Source organism: Gobius niger (assembly GCF_951799975.1).
Source record: "Gobius niger genome assembly, chromosome: 4".
Lineage (NCBI taxonomy): Eukaryota > Metazoa > Chordata > Actinopteri > Gobiiformes > Gobiidae > Gobius > Gobius niger.
Genome location: NC_136855.1, coordinates 17,188,222 through 17,211,318, shown reverse-complemented (window position 1 = coordinate 17,211,318; position 23,097 = coordinate 17,188,222). Strand labels below are relative to the sequence as shown.

The window sequence follows — 23,097 nt, the reverse complement described above, 5'->3', positions numbered from 1 at the left end:
CAGATCATCCTTACATCATTGTCAAGAGTTGCACCCAGCTATTCTGGCATGTGTTAGGTTGATGGAACGAACCTCAACACTTATGAGACACTTACCCCTCAGCCACTGTGCTGCCAGTAAAGTCATTGTAAATATTTGGTGAAAAGCTCCACCACAACTACTGGATCATACTAATGCTTTTGTACAAATGTAATCAAATTGACCCAAAATACACAAATGCAAAGTTACTTTTAAACTTGCATTTTACTTTTTTAAAGGTCAGTCTTAAGCCCCGGGTTTCCTCATGTGCTTCCCTCTTTAGCTCCTGCTGGCACTGTATGGAGCCAGCTGCTGCCTTCACTCACTGCTAGAGGCACATGAACCGTCAGTCTACCACACACGGAGGAGCAAGGCTTGTGTGGTGGCCGGACTTGAAGTTTGGAAACTCTCCATTGTGTGGCATTTAAACCCTTAAAAGGACATTTCCACTAAAGATTTGGATCAAGGGACCGGCCCAGATCCCAAGGAAAATTCATCTGGGACTCAAAACCAGGCTGAACCTTTTTGGGACTCTTTGCATTCCCGGGTGGAGACGGATTTAATTTCTGACATGGAGACACATCAGGCCAAGACAACCAAAGGTAAGAAATTATATGCACACAATGAATATTTGAAGCATTGCTGGGTAAGATAAAACATTTGTAAACTACTTTCCATGCTATATATAGCTGGAAACGGTGAGCTTTCCCACTGGTGCTTACAAAACTAAATCTCTAAGGTACAAAAATAGCACTAAACCCCATAAGATTAGTTTTACCTTGAGCTTTTTCCAGATGTATTTTAATATTGCTGCATTGGGGCATGGCTCCATTGTGCCCCCTCCCCCTGACCTCACAAAACCCTAATCTTAAATCCATGGGCTATCCTATTCCTATTAAGTAAGTGCGGCTTTTGTGTGTCAAATACATCACTGACATAAATGGAGCAACATACTATGGCATGGGATCATACAAAAACGCCAGGATCAAAGAGGCATTATTGGCCTAAACTTGCTGCAGTTATAGAGTATGGGATCTGTTATGAAGCTAGGATGACAAATACAATAGTGATATGGATAAAGGAGCTTTGAGGCTCCTTTATCCCAAGGCTGCATTGCTGCTACTCTGTTACATCAAGGACATTGACTATAACTAAGAAGCCACAACTAATTTTATTTTTTATTTTGACATACTTTAACTAGTTCCCATCTGTAGCTGGGACCAAGAAACCACATTGCCAAAGTGTCAAATTATTACGTTGTCCCACTTCAGGAAAATTGTTAACTTGGAAACAAATATATTAAAGTTGGTGTCCTATTCTATACGTTCTGTCTCCCAGAGGCTTCCACAGCTGCAGCCAACAGTGAAGACCTTATCAAAGCCATAAATGCTCATCGCTTCAACCTGCCTGTCATCTGCTCTGAGGCCTGGGAGGGATACATGTTTTCAGACCTACAGATCCGCATCAAAGAGTCCACTGACTTCTACGGAGCTGTCCTATGGCCCTCTGTATGTCGGAACCCTTCCATTCTTTCAGTATCGTGCAGCTCGCTACAGTATGTTTTGTTTTCCCATCAACAGGCTATGGTTATATGCCACTTTCTGGAGGAGAATCGAGACGCCTACAACTTGGTCGACAAAAACGTCATTGAACTGGGAGCTGGGACTGGGCTTGTCACCATTGTAGCCAGTCTTTTAGGTACTGCAACATGATAATGCTTGATCATTTCATGTGAAAATCCAAAAAGGATTCAAATGGCTTTTTACATTTCCTCAAACAACATACATGTGTTAGGTATGATTCTAAAGTAAAGAGTAAAACGTGAGTAAACTGTCATTGTCCATTGAGCGCTCCACTGTAGCCCTTTTTTTTGCTTTCTAGGGGCTAAGGTGACCTCCACTGACCTCCCCGATTTGCTGGGAAACCTCCAATACAATGTTATGTGTAACACGAAGAATCGATGCAAGTACATCCCACTGGTAAGCACTTATTACTATTACTATTGGTATGCTCATGAGTGATAGAGGATGGGATGATTGACACAAGTGCTAGAATCACTTTACCTCTATTTTGGGGGATACCAGCGAACAAGCACTACTACTACCTATACTGCTAATACCACTAATAATCAGTACTGCTTACAAACACTAACACTGACACCTATCACAATAATGAAGGCTGGCTGTTCCCATGTCTAACAGTATACCTCTGCAGGTCACCGAGTTATCGTGGGGCCCTCAAGTGAAGGAGCGCTTCCCCCATGACGTACACTATTTTGACTACATTCTGGCAGCTGACGTGGTTTACGGCCACCCGTTTTTAGATGAGCTACTGGACACTTTTGACCATCTGTGCCAAGAAAACACGGTGATACTGTGGGCCATGCGGTTTCGACTCGACCCAGAGAACGGATTTGTGGATCGATTTCAGGAGCGTTTCCACCTGGAGGAGCTCTACGACCTCCCGGCTCTGAGCATAAAACTGTACCGCGCGTGGAGGAGGGACACACGGACTAATGGAGTTTAATGAGAGCATACTGGGAGCTGTTGTTTACATTTTGACAAATTATTGACACATTCAAAGCTTGTCTGTAGAGCATTCGACACAAAAATCTTTCTAGTTTATATTATTTTTTGATTTAAAAATGTTTACGTCTTTCTTTTTTAATGGTCGATATGTCTTACCTCAATAGATAACATTCTTGGTGCCCTTTCCTCTCACCATCCAACTACATGTACTGTATTCATTTATTGGTCTTACTCTAAGCTGTTCCTCATTTGGAAATAAATAAAAAGGGTATCGCTTTGGATTAAGGTGTGCTCATTAAGTATTAATAAGCATTAGTAATCATTTTAGGGTGAGGGTAAGGGTTAAGGCTAGGGTTAGGTTAAGGGTAGGCTATGAATAAGCATATTATTCGTGGCCTATTAGTATGTTAACAAATAAAGGTATAATAAGCAGTGTGTTAATACTTTACAAGCATATTATTAATGCTTGTTAATACCTTATTAATACTTAACAAGCACACCACAATACCATTACCAATTCGGCATGTTTATTTCATACACAAGGCAACTCAATGCGCCTTTTAATGCATTTTGTTTTGGACTCGGGGGCCCGGCCAGAAAGTTGGGAACCACTGCTTTAAGCCAAACAATAAATTCAACATCCCTACTCTGTACATTGTTTCAAACAATATATATTTTTCTCTTACAGCGAATGATGGGGAGTCTAAAACATTCAGGTAGATAACCTAATTACTCCGAATGTGAAAAATAGGCACTGTCTTGGCCAAAACAGCAACAAGTAAATTCAACTGTTTTGATCTGATCATCATCTTCATCTCCAAAACGTTCATCATGGGACTCCCTTTCATTTCCCATTTGTTCCCTACGACCGATAAACAAAAAGAACCTTCAGCTCGGCTTCCTCCAACTCTGAGCCCGGTTTCTGACCTGGAACAGAACAGACTGATCAAGTCACGACTGTGATGTCAAGACCTCTGCTGTAAAAGCTGATACAAGTCATATGTCTTAAATGCTTAAATACTCATTTTTGTTTTGTATTCATTTCATTGACTATAAAGATTTGTCATACATGATTCTTTTTGTGTATTTCCAATATACATAAGGCACGATAAGCCCAGTCATTGAAACCTCAATCTACACCATACTTATGTTCTCTACAATAAGTTTTAATTTCACACAATATGTTATCTATGAAAACATTTAAAAATACGTTTATTTTGTACGTCATGCCCTAAAGTTGCAGCTTGAGATTCCATTTTGACAAACTTAAAATAAAAATAGCCTTCTTGTTGTAGTAGCCTGAGCAATAGTATCCTTGCTTCTCCTCCGGGGATGTTGTCATGCAGTTAACCTACTAAACTTGATATCAAACTTTATGAGCCAAAAATCTCTGCTATTTTCAACCGCCCAGTCATTACTTGTCATTTTGCCCAATGAGAGGGATCTGTTTTGACTGCAGAGGAGCTGGTGGATTACACAGGGCACGAGGGGTTATCCAAACTATAAACGCCACTCATGGTGTATCACTCAACAAACCAGATGCGGCTTGTTGGGAGCTGTATCTACGATGTGAGCGACTGAAAACTGCAAAGTCTGACTGGAAATACAGACTTCATTTTGAGTTTATCTTGGCTAAAGCAAATAATATGACAGTGAAAAAACAAAGTTTGTGCATAAAAACCCCATTAAGAATCCATGGCATGTCCTGGAGAAGGCTTTGCACAGTGGTCACACTCTCCCATCATCATGATCTTGGTGGAAAAATGTTTGCAATGCTGGATCTTTTGACATTGCAGAAGCTTATTTAAACAATGCCCCAGCGAATGTAATCAACGCTAAAGGCGGTCCAACAGCAGGTGAACTTTTTTTTTCTTTTTTGGCGGGCAGGCAGCAAAATAAAAGGTCTAGACAAACAATTAAGATGGCATTTTAAAAAGACATGCCAATGTCTCCCCAAGTCAGACTGACGTGTCGCACTTATATTTGTGAGGGACACTTTCAGACATGTTCAGTCTACACATAAACCTGTACATCAAAGTTCAGCCTGTGAAGTGTTCACTCTGGCATTGACATTTCTGTGGCACTTGACCATCTCGGCTTCTTTAAAAGAACATATAAAGCATCATTACAGGGCACCGGCAGTACAATACCGTATGTTTTAAATAAAGTCTGCTTTACTCTCTCTGTACAACAGCCAGAGTATTAGCCTGGGCATACAGCACTCTGCATTGTCTGAAAATGTCATCATTCATGACATGTCCTCAGTGATGATGTGTCAGAGGTACTTGATTGCAAAACATCATTACACAGACAAAAAATCAGAAATGTCATGTAAAATTGTCTTTTCACCAATTCTATGTGGCCCAGATACATCCATAACCAAGCGATTACAAACTATAAGCCATTTGAATAACTTCCAACAGTATCTTATGGGGAGCTAACAGGCTGTAGTCAGTTGTCAGATACAATATTGTGTTTATGGAGAGCTGCGTTCACTGCACAGAAAGATGAAGTTGAGGGTTAATGCCTAAGCCTCTAAAGAGCTACTTCATGTTTAGTTCCTTTTAAAATGTGGCCAGCCAAAGGTTTATCTGAGGTTAGTGTTACAGGATCCCCTCTTCTTTAATTTTAGGGCTCATACGTGGGCCCTACCACAGCCAGACTGATCTAGTTTCTTTCTGCAGAAGCAATCAAGAAAGAAGAAATAGAAGAAATGAATTATGTAATCTGAAAAATATACATTTCATCTGTTTATGACAGTTAAATATATGCCTAGGTGGTCAGTAGCCATTTACCTATTGTTTATTCATTAACACACAGGCAGCTGGCAAGTTTGCTTCAAGGCAAGGGCAAATTATGAGCCTCAACTGGGGTTACATAATGTTGTACACTAACAACAACTATGCCTATTTAAAAGATAGATAGATCTATCATATATTACGCCATTAATTCTAGTCCTTTCTTATGTTCAGCCCTTCTCTGCCCTGCCTGGTATCGCCATTTGAGCGATGCCACTGATCTGCAAGTTTTCACCTGGTTTTGTATGACAAAATTATGTCCGCTGACAACCTGAATATACTGACCAGATTATTCCTTCGTCTTCCCTGATGGCAGGAGCATAATCCAAAATGACAATTCAAAAGCTCACGTGTATATAACGTCAAATGTATATAAATACTTGCATCCTGCTCTATATGATACATTTTGGCACAGGTTTGACAGTCCCATGCTGTAAGTATCACTGCTCAGTCTTGCAATGCGCCTGTGTCTGTCTGTACGTGCACTGTGTGCGCTGAAGTCAGGCTTGTGTTTATGTCGCATGAGAGTAAAAATAGACCCCCATGCCCTTGTGGTGATGTTGAGGGGTGTGCTCAGTGGATGCTCAGTATAACCTTGCATTCGGGGTTCACTCACTGCACTGTGTTTGAAGAGCTCTCCACAGACCTGTACAGCACGAAGAGGCAAAAAGGTAAGTCAGAGTTTATACTCAGGACAACTTTTTAGACAGAGAAAAGTACAATATGTTTTAAATAAGGAAAAGTGCAACTTAGAAGTAGGTAGGCTACCGTACATGCTAAATCTACTGTCAACATCAAAGAGTTTAAGTAATTAGAATATTGTATGCTATTATATATTCTACAATAATATGGTATAACTTAAAAACGTATGTGCCTGCCCAAAGGTAAACAGGATTTTAATGGAGACAATGACTTCATCTTTGGTGGAAGACTCGAGTTGCAAGTGCAGTAGCAATGAAAAGGAAGAAGAGGGTGAAAAACAAGCTGATGAGGAAGGTAGGTTTCAGTTGTCTGCAGTAAACAATGACGTTAAGTAATTTAAAAGCAGAGACTTTAGGAACTGTTATACTTTTGTATTTGGTAGATGCTCCACTTAAAGAAGGTACATGTGCACAGTTAGTGCAGCGGTCGTCGTTCTTCTACAGAATGGACAAAGAGGTGCATCATTATGTGGGAGAGGACATTTTTATAGATGAAGCCCTGGACTCCTTTGCAGCTTCCACGTGGCCAGCGGTGAGAACAGTAAACAATACAACTAAATAACAACAGATATACAGTGGATTCAGAATGTTTTCAGACCCTTTAAAAATAAAAGAAGAAAACCACATAATGTTATTATTTTCAGTGTCAGTCTCCAACATAACAGAGAGGGATATTAAAGTCCCTGAACCCACTGCATTGATGTTATGTCCTATGCCAAATAAAATAGTGGCAGATCTGCACATAGTGTCTTAGCCAAGTACATGTAGGAGTGAATGTCTTCAGAATTTCAATCATGTGTCCTTCGGCCATCGCCTTATCCTAGTAAATCTCCTGATTGTACTTAGAGGAATGAAATGACCGGCATCAAGTCAACATATTTTAAGCACCTCAAATTTCAATAACAACTCTTGATTAGAATAGATTTGTATGGACTTTACTGACCACAAATATGTTTACCTTAACTGACCTCATGAGGCAAGGTGAACTTCAAAAAAAGACTTTAAATTTCAGGTTATCACACATTGACTTTGCAGAGAATAGGTTCACTTGCCAGATATATCTCACCAAAAATCAGGTGCCACTACACTATCACACAGGGACAATAGTTAAGCTGAACTACCACAGTAGGTGCATGTTATGTTCATAAGGTCGAGGATGTGTTAAGCTACAGTGCCATCTGCGCTGCATTTACGCAGTACACATAAAGGTAAGTATGCTGCATACTTGTCAAATACAAAAATGTAAAGTCGGCTTCCTGGTAAAGACAACACAGTTCTACCATCCATGTGTAATACAGGACGTTAAGAAGGACAACTTATCTCCATTGTATATTTGCACTAATTAGTGTTGACGAGGCCTTTAATCTCGTCAACCAAATCTGCCCCGACACAATTCTGCCCATCTCATTTTATTTTAGCGACACAGTTATGTAAGCATAGCATCAGTTGATGGATGAATATATGAATTACTAAATACTGATATTCTCTGTTTAGGTCACAGCTCTTTGTCAATACCTGGAGAGTCACTGTAAAGAGTTGGATCTTGTGGATAAGGCGGTGCTGGACATCGGATCGGGAACTGGACTTGTGTCTATTGTTGCAGCTCTCCTTGGTACAACAAATATAGCAAAGTCTACAGTAACATCTGTAGTAAAATCACTTTTATAACCAACAGGGGCTTGGGTGACAGCCACGGACTTTCCAGATGTTCTCAACAATTTAAGACTAAACCTGTCCAAAAACACCAGAGGCAAATGCAGACACACTCCTCAAGCTGCCGCTTTATCCTGGAGCTTTGACCTGGAGCGCACCTACCCCACATCAGTGTACCACTATGACTATGTAGTGGCCGCTGACATAGTCTACTACGACTTAATAAGCAAACCTCTAGCCACAATGAAGCACTTCTGTCAGCCGGGAACCACAATACTGTGGGCCAACAAGGTCCGAGCAGATACTGACATAGAGTTTGAGGAAAGATTTAGGGCGATGTTTAACACAAAATTGGTATTTGAAGATGGGGATACGAGGATATTCATGGCATCGCACAGGGAGGAGGAGGAAGAACAATATGTGGAAGAAGGAAGTGTAAATGCAGAAATGTTGAGAGTCAAACCAGAATGTGAGCTTCAAATGGAAGACAAAAAGGAAAGGGCTGAAGGCACAGGCGTTAGGAGAAAAAAGCATATTAGATTGAGAAACGAAAGTGACAGCAAAGAGCTTGTTGATGACGAACACAATGAAGGTTTTGAAAATAATGAGAAGGAGGGCGGGGATGAAGATATGAAAGAAGAAGCCGTCGATGGCCCAGATCCTGACAGCAAAGAAGACACAACAGGTCAGTCATCTCTTACAGTAGAGGAGGCTTCATTGAGAGACAACAGGAACAGCAAAGACGAGATTATTGTTGTTGATGATGAAAAAGATGGAGAGGAGGAAGAGGAGGAGGAAGAGGAAGAAAGTAGAGATGTGAACGAGCAAGCAGCAGTCAGCCCAGGTCCATACAACAAAGACGCCACAACAGGTCAGTCACTACTTAAAGGGGCTGGAAGCAAGTTCGCCATTTTATACTCACTACTGCCACCTCTGGCCATATATGTAACTGCACCTTCTATATTAAGCTCGTGCATGACGGCAATTCGGGCCGAAGTGACACATTTTTGAGTGACAGTGCAGGATTTTAGAGGCAGTTGTGGCGAACAGGTCTGAGCTCATTCTACACATTAGGACATGGCTGGAACATGTAGGTGGAGGAAAATATTTAATTTTAACATTTTTAAACTCCTTATAGTCCCTTTAAAGCCTCCTTTATGAGATTAGGAACTACTATTAAATGTGGAACTAGAACAAGATATTTGGGGTCCAAAAAGACTTAAGGCTCATTCATACTCCACAAGACCACCCTGAGCTGTGAGAACAAAATGAAGTCCTTGTAACCATTGAACTGTCATCCGTTACAAAACGTTTCCATGGTTACAAGGCAAAAGTGACTTGTTCTTGCAGCTCTTGGTATAAGAACAAAGTTATTGCGTCTTATGGAGTATGAATGAGGCTGTAATCTTCTTAGGCATGTTATAGGGACACATTTAGAGGCAGAGCTCCCTGTTTAGAAGTTATATTCACAAACCCAGTGTTACTTTTTTACTCCGATCCACAGACATGTGTTTTGGTAAATTTATGGTCCTCTTTTGATTTCCAGTAAGGAAAATGAGTGGCAATCCCTAACATTGTGAGCAAAATACCATAGACAAACCAATGAACTAAGAGAGCTGACATGAAGTAAAACACTTGACATGCACCAGTCTGATACGCCGTCTAAATTTATAGTTAGATACTTAAGAGTCAAGCTGGTCATCTGATGTGGTCAGGTGTAAAGAAGCTAATGAAATAATAATTTGCTTTACTCAGACCAATCTGACGCAATCTATTCAGTTTCCAAGTGTCATGAAAGATTTATAAAGCTGTGGAAAATGTGATTTAATTCAATCTGCTGGTTATTTTTAGGTGCCTTGGTTTAATGAGCCTTCATTAATCAAATGCTTCAAATTTCTCTACACAGGAGAACAGCAAACAGTGAAAACCTTTTCCTGGGGGGGCAACGTTATCAGCAGTTTTGGAAAAGACACTTATCATTATGTGGGAACGGATATTAATATCTATGAATGCATTGATTTTAACGAGTCTGCTGATCCATATGGGGCTGTGATGTGGCCAGGGGTAGGTGCATGGTTCATAGACGTCCTTTTTTATTTCTAAGTATAGACTTTTGTAGAAATGCTGATCTCATGATTGTGTTACCTGTAGGCTTTGGCACTTTGCTCTTTCCTGGAAAACAACAGGGACATGGTAAATCTGGAGGATAAGCGGGTTTTGGAGCTCGGATCCGGTACGGGACTGGTGGCCATTGTAGCAAGCCTTCTGGGTGAGTCTCCAGAATTAAAGCAAAAACAGATTTTACAGCAATAGGGCAAACTTTATTATGATCATTAACAGGTTACGTATGTTCTTGTGCCGACTGGTTAATGTTTTTTTTTGTTTTCGGTATAAAGTAACTGATTTGTGCTGTTGCAAAGTCTGTCCAACATTTACACAGCAGACTGACCAGCTGGTTTAAATAAAAAAGCATCTGAATACAGAGACAGGTAATGCAGGATTTTAATCAAATCAATGCATGTTTTTAGGAGCTAAAGTGACAGCCACAGATTTGCCAAACTTCCTGGGAAACCTGCGGGCCAATGTGATGAGGAACATCAAAGGGAGAAGCAGGCACATACCACAGATCTGTCCCCTGTCGTGGAGCTTCGATGTCGGGCGCATCTACCCCTCACGCCTGCACCGTTTTGACTTTGTGCTGGCGGCGGACGTGGTTTATCACCACTACTACCTGGCCGAGCTCCTGGCCACCATGAGTCACTTCTGTCATCCCAGAACCACCATCATTTGGGCCAATAAACTCCGCATAGTGACGGACATTGAGTTCATGGAGAAGTTTAAGAAGGAGTTTGACACAACGCTGTTGGCTGAAGACGGAGACATGAAGATCTTCATGGGGAAATTTAAAATGTAAGGAAATGCTGTATTCTCCTGTATTTTGTGGCACTGTGATTTTAGAAACTAGAATTAAGCTAAAGACAGAGGTTACTGAAAACATTAAAAAATAACTTGAATAAGTTAAAAAAGCTTTAATTAAGGAATTTATTTAGTTTTTAACATTCATACCTTTTTAACGTAAAAGCATTGTTTTTAATGTTTGTGTTGGTTTAAAGCCACTGCTATTGAACAATGCTGTGCATTTGTCATTTTTTGATCCGCCCTTGTTGGGGTTTGCTATGTTGGCAAAAATGCTTTTTGTATTTATTTTTGCACCAAATAAAAATAATTCAATATAAGTGCATGGTTTATTTATTTCCCCATATAACATTATAGCATTACTTGGTTAATTTGCATTCTCCAATTTGCATAAACTGGTGAAATGCACAAACTGTCATGTTGCATAAATTGTCTAAACTGCATTAACTGGTCAAATAATTGGTCAATTTGGAGAAATTGTAAAAACTGTATAAACTGTTTAAATTGTATAAATCCTAAATGCCATAAACTGTTATGTTGCATAAACTGGTTAAAATGCATAAACTGGTCAAATTCCATATAGTGGTTAATTTGCATAAAGTGTTTATATTGCCTAAACTTTTTAAATACCATAAACTGGTCAAACTGTTGAAATTGCTGAAATGCTGAAATTGCAGAAGCTGCACAAATAGAAAGACCTGGAGGGCCTGAAATCCTATTAAAATGCATTTGCTGGATTCCCCATACACACTAATGCAAAAATGTCAAAATCCCACAGAAAAAAACTGGAAAACAGCAGGCCGATTTTTTTCTCGAAATCCACAAGTTGCGGAAGCTGAACATGCTCAAATTGAAGAAATTGCAGCAAATGTGGAAAAAATTCGGAAAAGCATGGATTTACAGAAGCCGCATTATATATCAATGAGAAAAAGTGTGGTATTTCGGCCGATTGCGGAAAATTTAAATTGCAGAAGTCCGAAAAGTTATAGCAATAATCTCACAAACATGCGGAACGTTTTGATGCATAACTTGCAGAAATTGCAGAAAGCATGAGAGTGCAGAAAGCTGCTGAAAATCCGGAAAAAGATCAAATAATAAATCGAATGAAAACCAATTATTCCGCAGAAAATCAAAAAGGACTTTTATTTTGTTAGACTCAAGTGCCTCGGACATTTCTTGCATTTCTTGCATTTCTGCTTTCTCCACTCTACTCTACTCAACACAAGTTGTCCCACAAGCAAGTCTTACCTTACTTTTTCATAAATTGTAATGTCTTGGCATTTTTATTTTTTGAACCATTTTTTCAAATACCAACAAAGTGAAAGAAAAACACAAACTATGTTGCCAGAAAATGGACGGCATAGTTTTTCATGGTGAAAGTTAAGGCCATTGAAGTAGTGGTTGGCACTACTACAACTACTACAACAACAAAGCTCACAACACACAGGGGAAGTAAAAGGCCATAAGCATAATACTGAGATTGACACTGCATACAAGGCCATGAACCTAAAACTACATGTGTTTCTATGGGGAAGCCAGAGACGGAAAGTGCAGACATAAGTCAAAGCTATAAACAGAAGCACAGCAGGTCTGTACCCCTGGGTAAACTAATGAGAATGAGGAGGGTCCAACCGATCTCAAAAAAGACCATCAACTCCCGAGAGAGAAGAAAGCACTGCACTTAGAGCTCCTGCCTCCACATTCCCAGGTGTACACTTCAGCCTAACAGCCATAAAGCTCATTAGAAATTTGACCAGTGTCATTTCTTAAGATGGGGAACTGTACAGGATTACAGTTCCCTATCTTAAGTATGGAGCAAATAGTGGGGTGTACAGTGCCTCTCGAAGTATTCATACACCTTGAACTTTTGCACATTTTGTCATGTTTACAACCCTAAACATAAAGATTTTATTTTGATTTTTTTACTGAACATTCACACACAAGTAACAGACAACTGTGAAGTGAAAGCAAAATGACGTGATTCTGTTATTTTTCAAAAAATAGAAAAGTGAAAAGTGGGGCTTGCATAAGTATTCATACAGCATGAATGAATACTTTGTGGAACCCCCTTTTGCTGCAATAACAGCAGAAAGTCTTTTGGGGTTTGACTCTACAAGATTTGCACATGTAGAAACTGACATTTTAGCCCATTCCTCCTTACAAAACAACTCAAGCTCTGTCAAATTAGAAGGAGAGCGTTTGTGAACAGCAGTTTTCAGATTATTCCAACGATTTTCAATAGGATTTAGGTCAGGACTTTGACTGGGCCATTCTAACACATTAATATGTTTTTATTGAACCATTCCATTGTAGATTTAGCTTTGTGTTTAGGGTCATTGTCCTGCTGGAGGTGAATCTCCGCCCCAGCCTCAGTTCTCTTGTGACTCCAGCAGGTTTTCCTCCAAAATGTCTCTGTATTTGGCTCCATCCATCATCACAACTATTCTTACAGTCTCCCCAGTCCCCGCTGAGGAAAAGCAGCCCCACAGCATGATGCTCCCCCCCATATTTGACAATAAGTTCCATTTTTCTTTCATCTGACCAAAGCTCCTTCTTCCACATGGAGCTGTGTCCTCCATATGACTTCTAGCAAACTTCAAACGGGATTTCTTATGGCCTCCTTTCAATAATGGCTTTCTTCTTCCACTCGTCCATGAAGGCCACCACAGCTCTGAGGGCCTAAAAGAACAGCTGAAATTATACTGAGAGTAGATTACACACAGGTGGCCTCTATTTAATGGTTAGGCCAAGGTGTGAACATTCTGGAGTCATTAGGAATGTTATAAAGGCAATTTAATGCACTCAGAAAATGCTGTATGAATACTTATGCAAGCCCCATTTTTCACTTTTCTATTTTTTGAAAAATAACAGAATCATGTATCATTTTGCTTTCACTTCACAGTTGTTTGTTACTTGTGTGTGAATGTTCAGTAAAAAAATCAAAATAAAATCTTTATGTTTAGGGTTGTAAACATGACAAAATGTGCAAAAGTTCAAGGTGTATGAATACTTACGAGAGGCACTGTAAAGAGCCAAAAATGACTATTTTGCTGGATGACTTTACACAGGATGGAAATAAAAAGTTGAAGACCTGGACCCACATTACTGGCTACATGTGTGGCAGCCTGAATACTAAGCTATTGGCTGCATGCAAAGAGATACTTCTACTACAGAGACACTTGTATAACTATGTGACTTCAGTAGAAGTCTCCCTGGAGAGTTATTAGTACTTAACTACATTAACTTTAATGTTTGCAGACATGTTCAAAAGAAAAGAAAATGTTTTCAAAGTGACACATTAAGCTAATGTAGAAAATGTAGAAAATCTTTGGGGAGCTACTACTGGTTGGAGATCCCTGGTGTAAGATATTAAATTACTGAACAGGAACAATAAAATACTTCATTTCTAAGTTAAAAGTAAATGTACCTTTTGATGGAGGCTGCGTCTGGCCGGGGGTCTGTCTTCATGGTTAAATAAACAGCCAACGCAGTCTGATCAATTCGTGTAATGACCAGGTCTGCTGCAGAGACAACCTCCTTAAGACGCTTCGCACGCTCCTACAAAAACAGATTTCTATTCATTATACATTTCTCACATTACAGATGGTTTTAAAACAGCATTTCTTTCATCGTTGACAAAACAAAATGCTCACATCTTTTTTTAATAGAACATACTGCTGAACATTATTGCAATATTTGACACGGTTATTGAATATTGCAATAATTTCTCATATTGTGCAGCGCTAATTAATTCAATCACTGACAGATTTCTGATTGCGTTTTACTACACGATGAAATGTCAGAAATATAGAAAAACAACCAAAAACTGCAAAGTCTGACTGGAAATGCAGACTTCATTTTGAGTTTATTTGGTCAAAAGCAAATGAAATTGTCCATTGTTGTTGTTGTTGTTGTTGTTGTTGTTGTTGTTGTTGTCTCAAAAGTATAACAGTGTCTTTTCACCACTTCAGTGTAGCCCTGATATATCCATAACCAAGCGATAACAAGCTATAAGCTATTTGAATGACTTTCAACAGTATTTTATGGGGAGCTAACTGGCTGTAAGTCAGTTGTCGGATAAATACTTAAACAATATTGTGTTTATGGAGAGCTGCATTCACTCCACAGAAAGCCGCACAGATGAAGTTGAGCATTGATGCCCCAAGGCTACAATCCGCCGTGGCATGTTTACATGCATGAGTCCCATGTATGTTCATTAACATGCACTGTCCCAGCAAAATAAATAAATAATAAAGAAAATGTTTAGTCCCTTTTAAAATGTGGCCAGTCAAAGGTTTATCTGAGGTCAGTGTTACAGGATCCCCTCTTCTTTAATTTTAGGGCTTATACGTGGGCCAGGCCCACAGCACAGCAAGACTGATCGAGTTTCTTTCTGCGTCTGGGGAAGCAATCGAGAAAGAGGAAATAGAAGAAATAAATGATGCAATATGAAAAATATGTATCTGTTTATGACAGTTGAATATGCTTGGGTGGTCAATATCCATTTATACTTGCTTACTCATTCAGGCTGCTGGCAAGTTTGCTTCAAGGCAAAGGCATGAGCAGCAAAAACACAAATGTTTATTAGTAGATGCTGGGTCTACTAACAGCAACTATGCCTATTTAAAAGAGCGATTTGTCATTTATTAAGCCTGGTGTTTAAAACAAACATTTAGAAAGCTGCTGCTTTCTGTTCAGCCCTTCTCTGCCCTGCCTTTAATTGCATAGCTTTTATAAAAAATAAAGTTTATTACAGGTATAGCCCTGCTTTAGTGATGGGCAGATGAAACCTCAAAGTGTGTGTCACACACTTTCATGTGTCACACTGGGAGGCTACGTTGTGAAGGCGCCATCTGGTGGTGAAAAAGCATTAGACCAGTGAGCCTGAAAAACACTGATTGTGCTCATTTATTCTAGTTCAGAAAGTGATCAGTAAAAGGAAAACTACTCAAGATTATGAAAATAGAAACATATGAACTGAAGTGAAAACCATCTCAAAATAAAGTCACTGACCAAGATGTGATAAAGAAGAATATGATCTGCTTGTGACAGTAGGGCACATAGTGAACATAAGTTCCCTACTGCCCTAATGTTTTTGTGTTTGTTTGACTCTCTTAAATGCAGTCCTTGCATGGCTTTTAAGCGTTGATATCACCTCTGCAACATCCTTCTTGCACAGCTGATTCAAACCACTTTTTGCAAGTTCCACAGCATACTTACTGTTCAGATTGATAACCTTCTTGATTATGAATTTATAGAATTAAATGAATATCCAGGTGAAAAACGCATACTGTCCCAAATGACCAAACATGACTCTTGGTCATTTGGGAAAAATATTCACAGAATTTTGAAACAATTAGCATATAGTGTGTTGCTCCATTGCACAATGCATGATTGTATATAGCTTAGATATGCAGTGTTTTAATCAGTTTAATACCAGAACCTTAAGATAAAATCAGGCTGAAGCAGATATGCTCAGACCCCATGTTTTTTGGGGGTAAACTTCCCTTTGATGCTGGCCACACACCACACTTCATGTCACAGGGTAAAACTTGAGTTATCCTTATAATAGACTCCCACCGAAAGAAATCAAGGCTGTTGACTTAAGCTTGCACTTTTTTAGAACAGCATAATAGGCCATTTTCTTATACTGTCCCAAATTACCTGATGTCTCAAATTACCTAAATTGACCCTATACTATAGCACAGTTTTTTATGTTTTACCAGAGGGTGCCCGGTCAATCGACTGATTACCAAACATCTGACTGGATCTCACTGCTCTCGTTAAAGAGCTTTAGTGAACGGTACGTGGAAAGAACAATATGCTACCAAAACAATAGACTAAACCTTTTGCGCCTGGCGCCTGCACTGTGCCTTTTGATTGACCCGCATTCAGAAGTGAAAGGAGACGGCTCTACACACGTTTTTGAATACTTTTGTAACCTGGGTAAATTCGCCTGGTGCCAAAAGCCCTGCGGGATCGGCGCCGAGTGCATTAAAGCCAAATAGCAAAGTGAGCCAGGTGTTGCTCCTGTCCAACTGGCGCGCCCTGCTGCACGTTGCGTACGTCAACCCCGTCCGCTTGAATCATGCTCCTCTGTTGTCATGTTGTGTTTATGTCGCATGGCAGTAAAAATAGTCCCCCAGGCCCTTGTGATGATGTTGAGGGGTGTGACCAGTGGATGTTCAGTATAACCTTGAGTTCGGAGTTCACTAGATGCTCTGTGTCTGGGGAGATCTCCACAGACTTGTACAACACAAAGAGGCAAAACGGTAAGTCAGAGTTTATAGCCTACATCATTTTAGACATAGAAAAGAACTCTTTGTTTTAAATAATCAAAAGTGCAACTTAGAAATAGGAATACATGTGAGCATCAAAGGGTTTGAGTAACTTTCAGGCACTGAATTATTGACTTAGGTTATAAGTCAGGTTAGGTTATATGGTTACATAATGGTTACATAATGGAAAAATATGTGCCTGTCCAAAGGTAAATGGAGACAATGACTTCATATTTGGTGGAAGACTCGAGCTGCAAGTACAGTAGCAATGAAGAGGAAGAAGAGGATGAAAGTCAAGGTGATGAGGAAGGTAGGTTTTAGTTGCCTGCCATAAACAATGACGTTAAGGCAGTTGTAGCTGTTTGTGAATGTGCTATATAAATAAAGTTGACACTGACATTGAAGTTAAGTAATTCAACAGCAGAGACTTTAGGAATTGTTATACTTTTGTATTTTATAGATGCTCCAGTTAAAGAAGAGTCATTTGCACAGAGAGTGCAGCGGTCCTGGGACCCGTTGTTCTTCTACATAATGGATAAAGAGGTGCATCATTTTGTGGGACAGGATATTTTAATAGAAGAAGCCCTGGACTCCTTTGCAGCTTCCACGTGGCCAGCGGTGAGAAGCTGTCACCTTATCCTAGTAACTCTTCTGGTTACACTTAGAGGAATGAATTGACCGATATCAAGTCAACATGTTTTAAACACCTCAAAACATTTCAATAACAACTCTTGACTTGAATAGATTTTTATGGACTTTACTGACCACAAATACAGCATGTTTAACTGACCTTAACTCATGAGGAAAGGGGAACTTAAAAATAACACAAAAACACTACAATACATGTCAAAGTATCGCACATTGACTTTGTAGAGAAAAGGTTCACTTGTTGCCAGATATATCTCACCAAAAATCAGGTGCCACTACACTATCACACATGGACAATAGTTTAGGTGAAATAGCACAGTAGGTATATGTTATGTTCTAAAGGTCAAGGACCTCTTAGGCTGCAGGGGCATCTGCGCTGCATTTAAACAGTACACATAAAGATAAATATAATAATAATAATACCTTGCACTTGTATTGCGCTTTACAAGCCTGTATTACCAAATTTCTCAAAGTTTGCCCAGTTGCCCTGGGGTAGACTCACGGAAGCAAGACCTCCGACCACCACCAACCACTCACTCACTCACTCACTCCATTCACCCAGGCTTCCTTCGTGTTACCAAACGGTCTCCATCCAAGTTCCGACCCGGCCCTTCCCTGCTTAGCTTCCAAGGTCTGACAGGATTGGGCATAGCAAAGGCGGTGTGGCCATTGGCCACTGGTGCATACTTGTCAAATACAAAGATGTAAAGTCGGCTTCCTGGTAAAGACAACACAGTTCTACCATCCATGTGTAATACAGGACGTTGAGAAGGACAACTTATCTCCATTGTATATTTACACTAATTACTGTTGACGAGGCCTTTAATCTCGTCAACCAAATCTGCCCCGACACAATTCTGCCCATCTCATTTTATTTTAGCGACACAGTTATGTAAGCATAGCATCAGTTGATGGATGAATATATGAATTACTAAATACTGATATTCTCTGTTTAGATCACAGCTCTTTGTCAATACCTGGAGAGTCACTGTAAAGAGTTGGATCTTGTGGATAAGGCGGTGCTGGACATCGGATCGGGAAATGGACTTGTGTCTATTGTTGCAGCTCTCCTTGGTACAACAAATATAGCAAGATCTACAGTAACATCTGTAGTAAAATCACTTTTATAACCAACAGGGGCTTGGGTGACAGCCACGGACTTTCCAGATGTTCTCAACAATTTAAGACTAAACCTGTCCAAAAACACCAGAGGCAAATGCAGACACACTCCTCAAGCTGCCGCTTTATCCTGGAGCTTTGACCTGGAGCGCACCTACCCCACATCAGTGTACCACTATGACTATGTAGTGGCCGCTGACATAGTCTACTACGACTTAATAAGCAAACCTCTAGCCACAATGAAGCACTTCTGTCAGCCGGGAACCACAATACTGTGGGCCAACAAGGTCAGAGCAGATACTGACATAGAGTTTGAGGAAAGATTTAGGGCGATGTTTAACACAAAATTGGTATTTGAAGATGGGGATACGAGGATATTCATGGCAACGCACAGGGAGGAGGAGGAAGAACAATATGTGGAAGAAGGAAGCGTAAATGCAGAAATGTTGAGAGTGAAAACAGAATGTGAGCTTCAAATGGAAGACAAAAAGGAAAGGGCTGAAGGCACAGGCGTTAGGAGAAAAAAGCATATTAGATTGAGAGACGAAAGTGGCAGCAAAGAGCTTGTTGATGACGAACGCGATGAAGGTTTTGAAGATAATGAGAAGGAGGGCGGGGATGAAGGTGAAGAAGCAGTCGAAGGCCCAGATCCTGACAGCAAAGAAGACACAACAGGTCAGTCATCTCTTACAGTAGAGGAGGATTCATCGAGAGACAACAGGGACAGCAAAGACGAGATTATTGTTGTTGATGATGAAAAAGATGGAGATGAGGAAGAGGAGGAGGAAGAGGAAGAAAGTAGAGATGTGAACGAGCAAGCAGCAGTCAGCCCAGGTCCATACAACAAAGACGACACAACAGGTCAGTCACTACTTAATAGCCCACTGTATGAGATTAGGAACTTCTATGTGGAACTAGAACAAGATATTTGGGGCCCAAAAAGACTTAATCTTCTTGGGCATGTTATAGAGACACATTTAGAAACAGAGCTCCCTGTTTAGAAGTCATATTCACAAACCCAGTCACACACACAAGCACAATTTCTACACGTTACTGCGTAGAAAACACTAACATGCTGTTTTTGTACAATTCTGTAAAGCTTTCTGATGCTGGTGGTGTTCTGATATTGGACCATTGATGTTCAATCTGTCTAGGAGGTGTGGGTTGCACAACTTGTTTCTTTATTACTTTACTCCGATGGTCCCAAGACATGTGTTTTGGTAAATTTGTGACCCCAAATTCGCACAATGACAGATGGACACTGCTCGGATATAACCCATAGGAAGCTAATTTTATAACTCAGCAACTAAATTCTACTTAAAAGCATTCATTTTGATTCCTCTTTTGATTTCCTGTGAGGAAAATGAGTCTCTAATGTCGTGTGTAAAGTACCATGGACAAAACACTGGTTTGGAGAGCTGGCATGAACTAAAACACTCAGCATGTACCGGTCTGATATGCCGTCTAAATTTATAGTTGGATACTTAAGAGTCAAGCTGGTCATCTGATGTGGTCAGGTGTAAAGAAGCCAAAACATGGTGAAGCCAATGAAATGATAAATTGCTTTACTGGGAAATGTAATGTAATTCAAAATGCTGGTTATTTTTAGGTAACTTGGTTTAAAACCCCTTGACGCCTGAATTTATTTCCAATTATATAAAATATATATTTTCAGTGTTTTGGCTTTCTTTTAATTTAGTCTTTATTGAAGGGACAATGCACAGAGACATTATGATATGTTCTGCACAAGATTGTAGTTAAATAGCTAGTTTCCATCTGCAGTCCCTGATTACATGAATAATATACAGTAATCAAATTACTGGGAAAAGCACAAAACATTTATATACAAAAGCATGTGATGAAATATGCAATCAGAATATGCCCTCTTGCTGACACTGACCCACATGCGCACACATATACACAGCATCACACCTGTATAATGCAGACACACCTCTCATTTACAGCGTCACATTCACATTCAAATGTCATAGTAAAATGTAAGCAGATGCTAAATTCTTAAAGGGGGGGTATTATGCAAAATTTACTTTTTCAAGCTTTACATCATGTTATTATGTCATTCCCTCATTAAAAACATGCCTGAAGTGTTGCCTTGGCACATTCACGTATTTTTGAGTAATCTGTAAAAACTCTGATGGCAGCCATTTTGGGGATAGGTTTGCCTGAGTCCTCCTAGGAACGCCCCCACCTCCTGGAGACGCCTCCGAGCTTTCGTCACCAGCCAAGTAACCAACCACTGCTCCTCAGCAGAACCCCCTCCCCACTGATGGCACAGACAGCGTGTGGAGGGGGCGTGTCGGAAAGGGTCAGAGGTTCTTAAAGAGACAGAGGCCTATTTCAAGACATTCACTACAGCCATTTTGAGAGAGCAATTTTATACTAGGCAGTTATTTAAATTTACTGCATTTACAGACCAACAGAAGGTTTCCTCATCATTGTAGTGTGATGTAGACTTGTGCTATGTGATTGAAAAAAGCATAATACCCCCTCTTTAAGGGGTTCATGAGCCTTCATTAATCAAATGCTTAAAATTTCTCTACACAGGAGAACAACAAACAGTGAAAACCTTTTCCTGGGCGGCCAGTGTCATGAGCAGTTATGGAAAAGACACTTATCATTATGTGGGGACGGACATTGATATCTATGAGTGCATTAATTTTAACGAGTCTGCTGATCCATATGGGGCTGTGATGTGGCCAGGGGTAGGTGCATATGGTTCAATCTTTTTTTTCTCCCCTTTACATTACAGACCTTTGTAGAAATGCTGATCTCATGATTGTGTTACCTGTAGGCTTTGGCACTTTGCTCTTTCCTGGAAAACAACAGGGACATGGTGAATCTGGAGGATAAGCGGGTTTTGGAGCTCGGATCCGGTACTGGACTGGTGGCCATTGTGGCAAGCCTTCTGGGTGAGTCTCCAGAATTAAAGCAAAAACAGATTTTACAGCAATAGGACAAACTTTATTATGATCATCAACAGGTTACGTATGTTCTTGTGCCGACTGGTTAATGTTTTTTTTTGTTTTCGGTATAAAATAACTGATTTGTACTGTTGCAAAGTCTGTCCAACATTTACACAGCAGACTGACCAATGCATGTTTTTAGGAGCTAAAGTGACAGCCACAGATTTGCCAAACTTCCTGGGAAACCTGCGGGCCAATGTGATGAGGAACATCAAAGGGAGAAGCAGGTACATACCACAGATCTGTCCCCTGTCGTGGAGCTTCGATGTCGGGCGCATCTACCCCTCACGCCTGCACCGTTTTGACTTTGTGCTGGCGGCGGACGTGGTTTATCACCACCACTACCTGGCCGAGCTCCTGGCCACCATGAGTCACTTCTGTCATCCCAGAACCACCATCATTTGGGCCAATAAACTCCGCATAGTGACGGACATTGAGTTCATGGAGAAGTTTAAGAAGGAGTTTGACACAACGCTGTTGGCTGAAGACGGAGACATGAAGATCTTCATGGGGAAATTAAAAATGTAAGGAAATGCTGTATTCTCCTGTATTTTGTAGCACTGTGATTTTAGAAACTGAAATGATGCTAAAGAGCAGCTGAAAACATGAAAAAATAACTTAAATAAGTTAAAAAAGCTTGAAATAAGGAATTCAGGTAACACATTATTTAGCCTTTATAAATGAGTTAACACTGAATTAATCATGAACAATGCATTAGTTAAGTGTGACTAACACTTAATAACTACTTTAAGGAATAAGTCAAGTATGAAAAACGTTTAATTATGAGTTAGGCATTAAAATGTAGTAGTTATTAAGTGTTGAAGTAGTAGTGTTAACTAATGAATTGTTCATGATCAATTAAGTGCTAACTCATCATTTATTGAGGCTAAATAATGTGCAGTTATTATAAAGTGTTGCCGGAATTTATTTCGTTTTTAACATTGATGAGTCAAAATCCACTGTAATTAATATATTCCAATTCAAAAAATGTTTAACGTAAAAGCATTGTTTTTAATGTTTGTGTTGGTTTAAAGCCACTGCTATTGAATAATGCTTTGCATTTGTCATTTTTTGATCAGCCTTTGTTGGGATTTGCTGTGTTGGCAAAAATTATTTTTGTATATATTTTTGCATAAAATAAAAATCATTCTACATAAGTGCATGGTTTATTTATTTCCCCATATAATAATATGCTTTGACCGGCAATAGCCCAACTGTTTGCATAATATTATTCTGTTTCTATGGAGCGACACAAAATGACACATTCTTGTTTCTTGTCATTTATTTAAACGTTGCTTCATTGTCTGAGATCACAAAATGTGAAAGTGGCTGGAGTCGTCACTCCATCGCCCAGAGGAGAAGTTCTGGGTAGAAAATACTAAAGCAAACATACAATTTTATACAATAACATAAATTGTAATATCTTGGCATTTTCATTTTTTGAACTATTTTTCCAA

General features: G+C 39.8%; 3 protein-coding genes and 1 long non-coding RNA gene across 5 annotated transcripts in view; 3 read left to right on the top strand and 1 right to left on the bottom strand.

Moving 5' to 3' along the window:
- tpp2 (tripeptidyl peptidase 2) overlaps window positions 1–23,097 on the bottom strand; it is a 161,841-nt gene that overhangs the window by 125,360 nt on the left and 13,384 nt on the right. The window lies entirely within an intron of this gene.
- LOC306962413 (uncharacterized protein) lies at window positions 466–22,168 on the top strand (the record flags this gene model as incomplete). The annotated part of the gene is made up of 12 exons (XM_079555534.1): window positions 466–620; window positions 1,357–1,526; window positions 1,599–1,716; window positions 1,900–1,997; window positions 2,233–2,538; window positions 6,461–6,577; window positions 7,540–7,657; window positions 7,721–8,506; window positions 19,428–19,520; window positions 21,222–21,379; window positions 21,469–21,586; window positions 21,783–22,168. The coding sequence occupies exons 1-12, from the start codon at window positions 590–592 to the stop codon at window positions 22,166–22,168; spliced, it is 2,499 nt and encodes an 832-aa protein (XP_079411660.1). The 5' UTR covers window positions 466–589.
- LOC306962243 (protein-lysine methyltransferase METTL21C-like) lies at window positions 9,756–10,697 on the top strand. The gene is made up of 2 exons (XM_079555335.1): window positions 9,756–9,967; window positions 10,227–10,697. The coding sequence occupies exons 1-2, from the start codon at window positions 9,889–9,891 to the stop codon at window positions 10,610–10,612; spliced, it is 465 nt and encodes a 154-aa protein (XP_079411461.1). The 5' UTR covers window positions 9,756–9,888; the 3' UTR covers window positions 10,613–10,697.
- On the top strand, window positions 16,693–17,821 carry LOC306962244. Of its 2 annotated transcripts, none has more exons than XR_013792818.1 (3): window positions 16,693–16,896; window positions 17,102–17,202; window positions 17,773–17,821. It is a non-coding gene; the product is annotated as an uncharacterized lncRNA (long non-coding RNA). The 2 variants fall into 2 exon arrangements; XR_013792819.1 differs by having other exon boundaries at window positions 17,766–17,821.